Source organism: Lutra lutra, chromosome 13 (assembly GCF_902655055.1).
Source record: "Lutra lutra chromosome 13, mLutLut1.2, whole genome shotgun sequence".
NCBI lineage: Eukaryota > Metazoa > Chordata > Mammalia > Carnivora > Mustelidae > Lutra > Lutra lutra.
This window is the reverse complement of record NC_062290.1, coordinates 25,669,399-25,682,898: the sequence shown is the minus strand read 5'-3', so window position 1 is coordinate 25,682,898 and position 13,500 is coordinate 25,669,399. Positions and strand designations below refer to the sequence as shown.

The following is a 13,500-nucleotide window of genomic DNA, read 5'->3' as shown; positions in this document are numbered from 1 at the left end:
TATGAGCATCCCTATGTTTATTGTAGCATTATTTACAACAGCCAAATTATGGAACAACCCAAATGTCTGATAGATGAATGGGTAAAGAAAATGTGGTGTATACATAAAATGGAATATTAATTCAGCCATAAAGAGAATGAAACCTTGCCATTTGCAAGGACAGGGATGGATCTAGAGGTTATAATGCTAAGTGAAGTGAGTCAGAGAAAGACAAATACCATATGATCTCACTCCTAAGTGGAATATAAGAAACAAAACAAATTTGGTTTGATTTGGTTGTTTAGAATTAGAGATTGAACTTGTGTTTTTCTCTATAAACCAAAAAAAATACTTGTCTGCCTGACCCTGACCCTAAAACATGACATAACTAAACAAGAAAGTGCCATGATTAAAATACACCCTTTTGAAGTCTCCCAGTTAGAGAAGAATCAATATTTCTAGAATAACATATTTTACATTTTTTCAAAGATTTTATTTATTTATTTGAGAGAGAGAGAGGGAGGAAGAGAGTACAAGCAGGGAGGAGGGGTGGAGAGAGGAGGAGCAGGCTCCCTGCTGAGCAGGGAGCACAAAGCAGGACTTCATCCCAGGACCCTGCGATCATAACCTGACCGGAAGGCAGACGCATAACAATCTGAGCCACTGAGGAGTCCTAATATATTTTACATTTTATAAAAGAATTAGCCTGCCTTTAGAGAAGTTATTCTACTAAGTCAAGTATGGCTTATGCATAGTTGACTTTACAACCTTTTGGGAACACAGACCTATTCTGTATCTGTAAAGAAGACCACTTAAAGATGGGTACAACAAGATTGTAGAGAGACCAGTGGAAACTATATCTATGCATAAGGAAAAGATACATGCTGAATATATAATGTAAGCAGAATTAACATAGCTTTAAAGTTTAAAACAGTAATATCTTAGAAGTTTTTTTTTTTTTTTGAAGATTTTATTTATTTATTTATTTGACAGGGAGAGACACAGCAAGAGAGGGAACACAGCAGGGGGAGTGGGAGAGGGAGAAGCAGGCTTCCAGCGGAGCAGGGAGCCTGATGCGGAGCTCGATCCCAGGACCTTGGGATCATGACCTGAGCCGAAGGTAGAGGCTTGATGACTGAGCCACCCAGGCGCCCCTAGAAAAGTAGTTCTAATGCTACCTTATGGTTATGATATTTGTAATTTATAGTTATTTTCACAAGTAGTTAGGTGGGTCAGTGTCAGCTAATGCCATTTTCAAAAAAAAGAATCGAAACCTAGGTCAAGTAACTTAAAAACACAACAGTAATTATAACATGGTCTCAGGTCCTTCATCTTATGATTCCTGGTTTAACATTCTACAATAAAAGTTGTCTTAGGACAGAGATGTGACACAGACAGACAGATCCTGCCAGAGAGACTACATTTTCTGATTTTCAATGTAGTAATGCAGAGTTATTAATGTAACTAGAATATTTACTTGAAATACTGCCTGAATTATATAGCTGCACCTTTTACTTGAAACACGACTTACAAAAAATTAAAAAATAAACAAATGTTAAGTAGCAAACAGAACAATCAGCATAAGACCATTTTAGGGGTGCCTGGGTGGCTCAGTGGGTTAAAGCCTCTGCCTTCAGCTCAGGTAATGATCTCAGGGTCCTGGGATCGAGCCCCGCATCGGGCTCTCTGCTCAGCAGGGAGCCTGCTTCCCTCTCTCTCTCTCTGCCTGCCTCTCTGCTTACTTGTGATCTCTGTCAAATAAATAAAATCTTAAAAAAAAAAATTGTTAAAAAAAAAAAAGACCATTTTAGCTTTGGGGCGCCTAGGTGGTTCAGTGGGTTAAGCCTCTGCCTTCGGCTCAGGTCATGGTCTCAGGGTCTTGGGATCGAGTCCCTCATTGGGCTCTCTGCTCAGCGGGGAATCTGCTCCCCTCTCTCTGCCTGCCTCTCTGCCTACTTGTGATCTCTCTCTCTCTCTCTCTCTCTCTCTGTCAAATAAATAAGTAAAATCTTTATTAAAAAAAGAGACCATTTTAGCTTTAAAAAATCCACTTTCAAACTTGAGACATCTAAAATTAGATACCTAGTTTTTTTTTAAGTTTTTTTTTTTTTAAAGATTTTATTTATTTATTTGACAGGCAGAGATCACAAGTAGGCAGAGAGGCAGGCAGGGGAGCGGGGGGGAAGCAGACTCCCTGCTGAGCGGAGGACCCAATGCGGGGCTCGATCCCAGGACCCTGAGATCATAACCTGAGCTGAAGGCAGAGGCTTTAACCCACTGAGCCACCCAGGCACCCAATACCTAGTGTTTAAATGGCCCATGTTTATATTGAGAGTCAACTAGACATCTTTTAAAATGCCAGTGTGGTGTGGGGATATAGAGGTTTCACCCTCGTTCTGCACCTTCATCCTGCTCTTTAATGAGACAAAGCAGAAAACTGAAAAAGTTAAGTAATCTTGGAGTTACATAAAGTTTTGAATCTGTTTGACTAACTTACTTGGGAATCTAGTCTTGTTTGTTTTTAAGTAAACTCTGCCACCAACATGGGCCTCGAACTCACAACCCCAAGATCAAGAGTTGCATGTTCTACCGACTAAACCAGCCAGGGGCCCCAGGAAATCTAGTCTTGATACTAATGTTGAGGATACTATTTCTAGCTTGCTATCCCACCTAGACACATCTATAAAAAGAAGAAAAGTAATAGTCATCGTAGGAAAATTTGAAAATATAGAAAAAGAGCTGGAAAAAAGTCATAATTCTACCCACAACTATTAACATTTAGCATAATTCTTTTCAGTATTGTCCCCATGCTTTGAAAAATTATAGTCAGAATTGTATTAGAGATAAAGCTTGTACTATATCTATTATCTCAAAATGCTATTCTAATATAATGACATTAAACAAAATTCATTTGAATTATATATATAGCAATTCATATATATCAAATTCTGAGTTCCCTAAAAAGTATTATGCACTTCACAATCAGTGATCTTAATACTTACCTGTCTTGGTATTCAGTTCATTAGTTAGTTAGTTAGTTTGTTTGCTTTCTGAATTTTTTCTATTAACATATAATGTATTATTTGCCCCAGGGGTACAGGTCTGTGACTCATCAGGCTTACATATTTCACAGCACTCACCATAGCATATACCCTCCCCAATGTCCATCACCCTATCCCTACCCCGCCACCGCCCAGCAACCCTCAGTTTGTTTCGTGAGTCATTATTTTTTGATAGTAGTCTTTTCAGTGTCTGCATACCACACTTATATTTATCTTGAGTATTTTTAGCATTTTCAAGTGCAGAAAAATTAATCTTGGTCTAAAATATCTTGGTTACATCTTAGTCATGCCTCTGTTACAGTGCCTCTGTTTTCTAACAAATATATTAGGGTGTGAGGATAAAATCTGTAAGGATATGATCAGTTTATATAGACATGCAGTTGATGTACTTATTTAAGTATTTAAAACTCTGTCCTTGTATCAGTTTAAATCACTATAAAACTCTGTGTGAGGATACTGGAGTCAGAAGAGTTGGGCTGGAATCCTAACTTCTTTTCCTCACTCTGTGACCTCAGGTGAACTAATCTTTCTCTGGTTTGTTCCCTACTGGTAAAATTTTGGAAGAGGGAAACTTTCCACTGTGAAGTATCCAAGTCGGGCAAGAAGGGAGCTTCTCCAGCGAGCCCATCTCTGCTCTTTCACATATGCTCTTTCAAAAATAAGATGCCTGGCTCCCATCCCCAGACATCGGGACCTGAGCATCAACTTTTTTTAAAAGCTTCCAGTGACTGACATGTGGCAAACTTTGGGAGCACTGTCTACCGTTAACTTGGTGAATATCTGCTAGTTCCATGTGCGAATCTATGTCATTTGTTAGTTCAGCTGGTTTGTTCGTGAGATTATTTTAAAAGTTAGAAAACCAATTATGTTTTCAACCAGGGGTCAAAAACTGAAATGCCTTCAGGCACCAGGGAGCCAAAGGGAGCAGCAGGGAAGGTAGCAGCTGTCTCAACAGGCAGGGCCAGCCCTGCTCCAGCTTCTGTGGCCAGGCAGAAATCAGCAGTTCTCATTTCAGCAGACAGAAATCTATATTTTCATACAAAAGTTTCCAATTAAAAAATGGGGTGTCCCAAAAAAAACTAGGGTCCCGTGTTATTTCATAGGCAAGTAAAATGTGTCTGTGGGCCAGATTTGGCTAGGGACTGCCAGTGTGCAACTTCTGTTTTTAAACTTGGTATTCAGAGGACTAGAAGTGTACTAATCATGTGTCAATATATGTTAACGTTGGCATTTTTTATCGTATTAGGTCTTGGGCCTAGATGGGCTTTTCTCAAGTACATTTTTGTCTTTGATATTAGATAATTCTAAGACTTGAAGACTTCAAGCTTTGATCTTTCCACTCACTCCTTCACTCATTCCAGCAGGGTATCCCCACTGAGGGGGTATGCTGTCCTCTTCATTTTGATGGTGGATCCCCAGAGTATTTTCAAGGAGCTCAGCCCTGCTATCATGCTGGGAGTTCTAACCAAGACTAGACTTTCACATACACAATGCCACATCCCAAAAGCTCCCCCAGACATACAGCCAGTATTCTCCGGTGCTGCTTCACTTAGCCAAGGTGTGGACTGTGGTTCACCAGTGGCAAGGCAGTGGAGGACAGGTGTGGAAGGAGACCAGAGAGGCCCAAAGCACTCTTGTGTTTCCAGGGAAAAACAGAATCACTAGATGACTATTTTCCCAACTTTGTTCTATGAATTAAAAGTTACCAGTTATTCACACATAGAATGCCTGCAGGTGAAACTTCTGTTTATCTAAGTCACCTAACAAAGGAAAAAAGCTGAAAGACATCATTTATATTGAGTAATAATAATATAATTATGTTAGGATATCACGATCAAAATACCTGTTTTTGAAGAAATCTCTAATTTTTTTGCTTTTTGTATTAAGATCATGATGCTGGGGATAGAGTTCTGAACCCTGATGAAGCAGGCATGGTTCCAGAAGAATTAAAATGGGCATCCAGAACTGAAAGTATGGGATTAAGTGGAAGAGAAAGAGAACTGGACAATTCAACATGCAGTTTAAGAACACAACCAAATCCTCTGAAACTCTGGGAAGATGGCCCAGAATTGCCTTTGATCTGTAGCTCTCTAGCACCCACTAGTGGACATTTCTTAAACAATGAGGATAAAATAGAAGTAGATGAAAATCATTTCACAAAATCTCATAGCCGACCATCACCCCAAATCCAGCTGGTGGGTAATGTGGGACAGCTTCATGGTGTCACGTCTGTAAAACTGTGTCGTAAAGAGTTACGTCAGATTTCTGCCTTGGAACTATCATTACGACGATCCACTCTTGGAGCTGGGGTTGGATCTATGACTGCTGATTCCATTGAAGTAGCTAGGAAACCGAGTGACTTAAAAACTTAGGCCTTTAGTAACAGAACTTTTAACTTTCAATAGGAGGTATTAGATTCCTTTGTCTAAACTGTTAGAAATTAAAGCTTATGCTCACTAGCTCTTCCTTCAGGATATAGGAAGAAGGGGAGGAAGTAGGAAGAAGGGGAGGAAGGAATCATCTTGTATACTATAGATGTATATATCTTCTATGGTATGTTTGGGAAGTTTTAATTAGCAATAATTGTAATTAGCAAATGAATATGTTTTCTAATGCTGTCAAGTAATGGAAAATTTAAATTTTTACATATTTACATATTTATTTATTTGAATTTAATTAACTATTTAAATTTAATTTAAATAATTAAATATTTAAATATATTTCCGCTTAAAATCCAAGCATATATAAAGAAGAAAAAGAGTGGAATAGTAATATTGCTGTATAATATAAAAGCATGTCATAATACATGAATTATACTTTATAAGTTTATAATATTGTTATTCTCAAATGTATTTGTTATTTTGAAGAGTTACAGTTAAATATTGCTTGTATGAGAAGGGGAGTTACATACAGCCTATCTTTTGGCACAGCTGAAAAATCTGTGCCAAAATACAGTCTGTGGATTTAAGGCAACTTGACTAGGTTGATGGGTTGAAGTTAATTTATGGTCCTCCGAGTCCACAGAGCTTGAGTGATCAGTCTTGACTTTCTAAAGACAGTTCTCTGCTCTTTTTCTGGGATTGTCTTTAGAATGTCATATTGCTATTTTGCTAATATTATGGAATCTAAGTTTTATCTTGCTCCTACCCTGTCTACTCAACATGTCTGTCCCTAGGCTATGAGATTGGGGGAAAGGATGGAGTCCCATGCCGCAGGGAAACAGACGGAATAACGGTAAAGCATTTTAGCATTTCCAGGAAAAGTTATTTGGTCACACGAATGTGTCTGTAAAGCTTGAAGTCTCACCAGAGGCTCTTCAGCTAAGAAGCTGATGGGCCTCTTCGGAGACTTCTCTACAGCCTGCTTACTCGGGTCCTGCACACCCGCAGGCCAGACTGCACTGGGGCTGTACATATGTAAATGAAATTTTTCATCAAGATTTTTTCAGTCTAAATCTTATTATATAATATAAACTTCAGTTTGGAATTAAGAACGAAAATACTGATTTGCCCAACAAATACTTTGTTCCTTTTCATCATACTTTTTAATCACAGAAAACATTATAATGACCAGTATTTTGTTACTTTTTGTTACTTGTGTTGTTATTTTTGTTACTTTTCAAAATTTTCATTTGTAAAATAAAGTTGTTTCTTTAGGTCAAACTACTGTTTCTCTTAGGTCAAACTAAGACAGTGGTTTGGGTGGGACAGTGGTCAAGCCGCCCTGATTTATGGATGTCTACTCAATTCTTGCTGACTCCAGTGTTTCTAAGGTGATGCTGCTACTGATATTTTTTTGGTCCTTTTCCTTTGTTTTTATTGACCCTGCCCATCTTACCAAAGACCCCAACCGTCACTCTGTGCTCACATACTTATGGTTTCCTTTTCTGGTTTCTAGTGCCTAGGGAGTAGGGTTCCTTGTTCTCATTGCTAAAAACCAGTTCCTAGAGAAGAAAACCCAAACAAAACAAACTTCTAAATCAGCGAATAGGTCTGTATCTCTTAAGCATGGTACTGAAATTCATTTAAATTGTGGGTGAGATAGACTGCCATGGACTTAGCTGGGAATTGAACCACATTATACAGCACTGGCCCAGTGAGAAACTGCTTTCGACAGGGAATTACGAACTAATTTGGAAAATACGTTTTTAGCAGAGACTATTTCAAGTCAGAGTCTGGTTTTAAGCTAGTCTCTTCTTTTTGCCTCTAGTTTATATGATATATACTTAATATATATCATATGTAATGTGTGTGTATACTATATATAGATATGACAAAGGTCAGTACCTTAACAAAGTATAATGATATATTTATTAATGAAGGTCCTAAGTGTAAATTCCTTATAAGATTAAGTAATAATTTAGAATAAGAATGTATTCTAACCCTGGAATCTTAGTTTGCCTCAGAAATTGACCCATACTTGTTTTACCTGTGGAAATAGAAACATGCTTTCTAAAAGCCAAAGCGCTTGCACTCACAAAGCAAGAAAATTTATATCAAATCAACAGTGATTAGATTTAATAATGCAAATGTGAACTGACTCCTAAATAAGAAAGGTACAATTTTTTTTTCCTCCTTTGGGTTACACATATATCCATATGCTATGATAGATTTCATGTACATACAGTAACACATACATATAAACACAAATAATGTCCTGAATAACAAATACATTCTGGAAGTGAACCTCTTGTCTTTCTAGTTTAGTGCCCTCACAAAGGAAAGAAAAATTAAGGCACCTTGCCCAAGTCAAGTAAATTTTTTTTTTTACTTATACTAGTAATAAATTTTACTCTGCTTCACATGCTTTCCTTAGTCTAATCATTTTGTCATCATGTTTGCTTTTTTGTATGCAAATGAAATATGTCTGTGGGTTTTCTTTTTTGTGTGGTTCATTATGGGTTTTTTCCCCCCACTTACAACAGAGCATTTGGAAGGAAACATATTTACCTCTGTGAAGTACTAGTTCCTTCCCTAACTTCAGAGTGTTGAAGATAACAGGGTGGGAGAATTATATAAATATGGGAACTATGGGTGGCAAGAGTACCAATGAAGATGATTTGGGGCTTTAATATTTGTTTTCTTCTCCTAATGAGTTTTTCTTAGGTCAACAGCATGGTAAGTGCTCATTTAAGAATAGATGTCTTGGGTGTCTGGGTGGCTCAGTGGGTTAAGCCTCTGCCTTCGGCTCGGGTCATGATCTCAGGATCCTGGGATGGAGCCCCGCATCAGGCTCTCTGCTCGGCGGGGAGCCTGCCTCCCCCTCTCTCTGCCGGCCTCTCTGCCTACTTGTGATCTCGGTCAAATAAATAAATAAGGGGCGCCTGGGTGGCTCAGTGGGTTAAGCCGCTGCCTTCGGCTCAGGTCATGATCTCAGAGTCCTGGGATCGAGCCCCACATCGGGCTCTCTGCTCGGCGGGGAGCCTGCTTCCTCCTCTCTCTCTGCCTGCCTCTCTGCCTACTTGTGATCTCTCTGTCAAATAAATAAATAAAATCTTTAAATAAATAAATAAATAAATAAATAAATAAAATCTTAAAAAAAAAAAAGAATAGATGTCTTATATGGAAGAGGTTAATAAAGGTCTTACACTAAGTCTAAGGGAGTCAGATGCTGAGTGGGAGTTTGAGTCTATAGTTACCATAAATTCTCATGCACCAAATGCAAGAATGGCATGTTTGGGTCCCAGTTATTTCCTTAGGGACATATCTGTGACTGTTTAAAACACTGGAGTATCTTTCAGTATCTGAAAGTTCAGTATCCACTTGTTCACCGTTCTTCTCTCAACTTCGCTGGAATATTAAAGAGTATTAATTATGTATATTTTACATCTAAATTTATAACAGGCCTCAGGTTGCCTTCATTGGTACTAACACATTCGTCTACGTTTATATTTTCGACAGTTGGAAATGAAGCGGGAAAGGAGATCCTTCCACAATAACCATCTCAAGTGCATTGGTTTTGTGATATTTCTGAGCTTGTATGGCAATAGTGTTTGCAGAGTAGTAGGAACATCTTCCCAAGGGGAAGGAATATTTTGTTACTGTCATTGTTTACCTTGATGCTGACAATAAAAAGCAAACTGACTTTTGATAAGTTTTGGTGTTTTAAGTCTTCCACAAACAATGCACCACTTTGCCTCCTACAGCAGGAGTGACTGCTTCCATTCCTTGCTCTTAAATTGTGGGGCATACACAGCACCAAATACGAGAATGGTGTTTGATTTTTATAACGATTCCAACAATACCCCAACATGGAGGTAATTAGAATGAGAAAAATTATGAAAAGAAAGCTCAGAAAAACTTGACTTTTGATATTTTCCATACTTCTTTGTCCCTTTAAATATTTTTTCCCTAGGAATTTCCACAGTGAATCAAGAGGATAGCCAGTATGTGAAATGCTAGTGGTACAATATGATTGAACCTAAATGTATTGACTTAAGTCTTAGGTTCTACAGGTAAATTATTACACACACTTCTACTGAATTATCTCTACATTACTTCAAAAGAAAAATACAACAATCTCATAGACTTACAATGAGCAAGATCCTTAGATGACCAAGGAACAGATCATTCACACAGAAGAGTAGAAAACTAAATATTTTTTAAAAATTCATACTTAACGGTTGCTGGAAATTTAAAATTCCATTTTTTAGTTAATACTTGTGTAATTAAAGTAACACCAAAGAAATATATTTTAAAAACAACTATATACTGTATTGTGTTTTCAAGTTTACTACAGTATATACAAAAAGAGGTAAAATTTTTCAAGTCCGAATTGGTAAATGCTGTTAGAATTTAATTGATCTGACAGGTCTTTTAAAAGAACCACTTCTTGGTCCCTACCCACTCCTCCCCAATTACCAACAACAAATTACATGACAATTATGGCTTACTTACCCCCTCATTCCCCACAAAGTTCCAGGATTCAAATAGCTCTGATAAGAACAGGAGATAAAAAGGGTTATTTTAAAGCATTCTATAAACCAGCCAAGAATTTTCAAAAATACCTTGAGGGAATATATTTTATTTCTCTGGCAACAACACTAAAACTTAACTTCAATCTTTGGGTATCTCTAAACCCGGAAGAACACTCCTAGTTACTCCTGAATTTGCCATTTGAAAATACACATCCCAGTTTTTATACCGGTCCTTTTTCTAGGATTGCTAAATTCACAATTCTATGAAAAGAAGCCACCCTAGATAGAATTAGAATGGAAATTGAGGAGCTATTCAATAGAGATTTACAAGAAACAGTAGTTTTGGATAGATTCCAACAACCAAGACATAAACCAAAGAAAATAAAACTTAAGCGATTTTACCATTGAAGAGCCATGAATAGTACGCCCAAACAAACACCGTAGGCAAAATTGCCAGGATTTATCTTTATATAATACATAACCATTTTGCTTAATTTTTCTCTCTGCTAAAAATACCCCCCCAATTTTTCTACTGAAAAACCCCTGGATGAAAGACTTCCATTCATGATTACAAACCAGCAGCGACTGGCCTGCCTGAGAGACTGAACTGATGTTATTCATTTTTGTGTGTGGCCTGCAGTGCCATTTCACTGTCCACAATAAAAAGGAGTGAGGAGTTAATCCGAATTTGGCTGATTCATGTAATAATGCGTAAGTATTAAAATGGTCAACATTTTGTTTTCACTTTCTAGCATGATTTCTTTTTTTTCCTAGATGGGAAGAACAGGAACAGGGCAACATATTTGTGTAACAAGAGGCCAATCTCCTTTTGAAATGCCCATCACCTAGGGTGTGGGCAGCATCTGAATTGTTCCAGGTGAAGCCTGGAATGGAACTAAGCCGATCTGTTTCACTGGAAATTTTCCGAGCTGACACCAGGTGTCACCAGTTGTAAAACATGATCACAACATGACCAGAATGACCCAGGTTATAATCTTAATGCGAGTACATTAATAATGCTATTTTTCTGAAACACCAGCCTTTCCTTTAAAAAAAAATCAATTTATGAATCATTCCCTTGCATTTTATATGATTTTTTTTTTAAATTTAGGGGAAGGGGGAGAGACAGAGGAAGAGAGAGAATTTTTTTTTTTTTTTTTAAGATTTTATTTATTTGACAGAGCTCACAAGTAGGCAGAGAGGCAGGCAGAGAGAGAGGAGGAAGCAGGCTCCCCACGGAGCAGAGCGCCTGATGTGGGGCTTGATCTCAGGACCCTGGGATCATGACCCAGGCCAAAGGCAGAGGCTTAACCCACTGAGCCACCCAGGCGCCCCAGAAGAGAATCTTAAGCATGCTCCATATCCAGCCTGGAGCCCCACATGGGTCTCCATCTTACACCCTGAGATCATGACCTGAGCTGAGATCAAGAGTCAGATGCTTAACTGACTGAGCCACCCAGGCGCTCCCCTCCAATTTTCTTTTAAAATTGGTTCTGGGGCGCCTGGGTGGCTCAGTGGGTTAAAGCCTCTGCCTTCGGCTCAGGTCATGATCTCGGAGTCCTGGGATCGAGCCCCGCATCGGGCTCTCTGCTCAGCAGGGAGCCTGCTTCCTCCTCTCTCTCTGCCTGCCTCTCTGCCTATTTGTAATCTCTGTCTGTCAAATAAATAAAATCTTAAAAAAAAAAAATTGGTTCTACGCTGGGCATGGCAGGGCTTAAATTCACAACCCTGAGATCAAGACCTGAACTGAGATCCAGAGTTGGATGCTGGGATGCCTGAGTGGTTCAGTCTGTTAAGGGTCTGCCTTTGGCTCAGGTCATGATCCCAGGGTCCTGGGCTTCTTGCTCAGTGGGGAGTCTGCTTCTCCCTTTGCCCCTCCCCCTGCTTGTATTTGCTTATGCTCTCTCTCTCTCTCTCTCTCTCTCTTTCTCTCATTCTCTCAAATAAATCTTAAAAAAAAAAAGAGTTGGATGCTTAACCAACTCAGCCACCCAGGTGCCCCCACTTCCTTACATTTTCTATCATATTGTTGGGTGTTTATCGTATATATTGTAATGCCTATTATATGTTGCCGCATTGCTCCATGTGGTGTCAGGAGTGGTTAATTATGCTGCATTAACAAACTACCACCAAACCCTCAGTGGCCTACAACGATAAAGGTTGGCTTCTCACTGATGCTGCTCAGCCAATGGCAGGTCAGGTGGAGTTCAGGGCCATGTGTCTTCACTCAGGACTTAGATGGCCAGAGGCAGCCTCTGAACAGTGCCTGTCTTGTGGCAGGGGCAGAGACATGGCTCCTGAAGCTTCGGGCTGGCAGTGACATATTCACTTGTGCCCCAACTTTAGTGGCCGCTGCAATTCATGGTGGGGCAGGGAAGTATAATTCTCCTCCAGGGAGGTAACGTTGAATATTCTTTTTTTTTTTTTTTTAAGATTTTATTTATTTATTTGACAGACAGAGATCATAAGTAGGCAGAGAGAGGGAAGCAGAGTCCCTGCCGAGCAGAGAGCCCGATGTAGGGCTTGATCCCAGGACCCTGGGATCATGACCTGAGCCGAAGGCAGAAGCTTAACCCACTGAGCCACCCAGGCACCCCAACATCACATATTCTTAAACCACTACACAGTCCACCACAAATCTTTGGTTTGCCCTGGAGTTTATATTCCCCTGTTCCTGGGGTTGCTTACTGTTCTCCATACTTGTCACCATTTCATCTCTGTATGTTCCATCTGAACTTTGAGATTTTGTTTATAAGGCTTGAACACATTAGGTAATCAATCAGTTCCATGTTTTTGTTTTTGTGCTTTTTGGTGACATCCCCACTGGAGCCCTCCGTGCTTCCGTGTTGAAATGGACTGGTTGCTCTCCAGGCTGCCACACAGGTGTCAACCTGGATCTTCTCTTCACCTTCATCTTAGGAATTCTCTGTTTTCTCATTTTGTCAGAGCTCTTGTTTTATCAGGTCCTCTGTTTTTCTGTGTCTTGGTTTATACCCTGACCTTGGTAAGGTACCTCCCTTCAGTAGCCACCTGAGCATATGTGAGTTAGAATTTCTGAGTTAGAACATTTTTTCTAAAGATTTTATTTATTTATTTGACAGAGAGCTCACAAGTACGCAAAAAGGCAGGCAGAGAAAGGGGGAAATAGGCTCCCTGCTGAGCAGAGAGCCCGATGCAGGGCTCAATCCCAAGACCCTGAGATCATGACCTGAGCCGAAGGCAGAGGCTTAACCCACTGAGCCACCCAGGCACCCCGAGTTAGAACTTTTGAGATTTTTTTTTTCATTTTGACATCCTTTTCTGTTCCCTGCATTAGCTCTATTTCCTCTATTTCTTCTTTTTTCCCTCCTTCTTTCCTCCTTCCTCCCACCTCCCTCTCTCTCCTCTCTCTTTCTTTTCTTAGTATATTTGAGGCTCTTTCCTGTGAGGTTTCTTCAAATAGCTAGAACCTGACTTTGGGAATAAATCAGGCAGGCTATGTCTTGTGATTCAATATGCAAAACTTCATTTAATTCTGCTTTTCTGTGGAATGAGTCACCCCTA

The 13,500-nt window shown here is 39.3% G+C and overlaps 1 protein-coding gene and 1 long non-coding RNA gene across 3 annotated transcripts in view; one reads left to right on the top strand and one right to left on the bottom strand.

The window, feature by feature from the left end:
* Positions 1-6,694, top strand: part of KIF27 (kinesin family member 27) — a 99,661-nt gene extending 92,967 nt beyond the window's left edge. Inside the window, exon 18 of the mRNA XM_047699673.1 lies at positions 4,929-6,694. Within this exon, the coding sequence (XP_047555629.1) occupies positions 4,929-5,413 (485 nt within the window). The 3' untranslated portion in view covers positions 5,414-6,694. The remainder of the gene's footprint in view (positions 1-4,928) is intronic.
* The window catches only part of LOC125083333 (uncharacterized), a 36,844-nt gene that overhangs the window by 19,670 nt on the left and 3,674 nt on the right, over positions 1-13,500 (bottom strand). For both annotated transcript variants that reach the window (XR_007122240.1, XR_007122239.1), the window contains exon 3: positions 9,938-9,975. This is a non-coding gene — a long non-coding RNA (uncharacterized LOC125083333). The remainder of the gene's footprint in view (positions 1-9,937; positions 9,976-13,500) is intronic.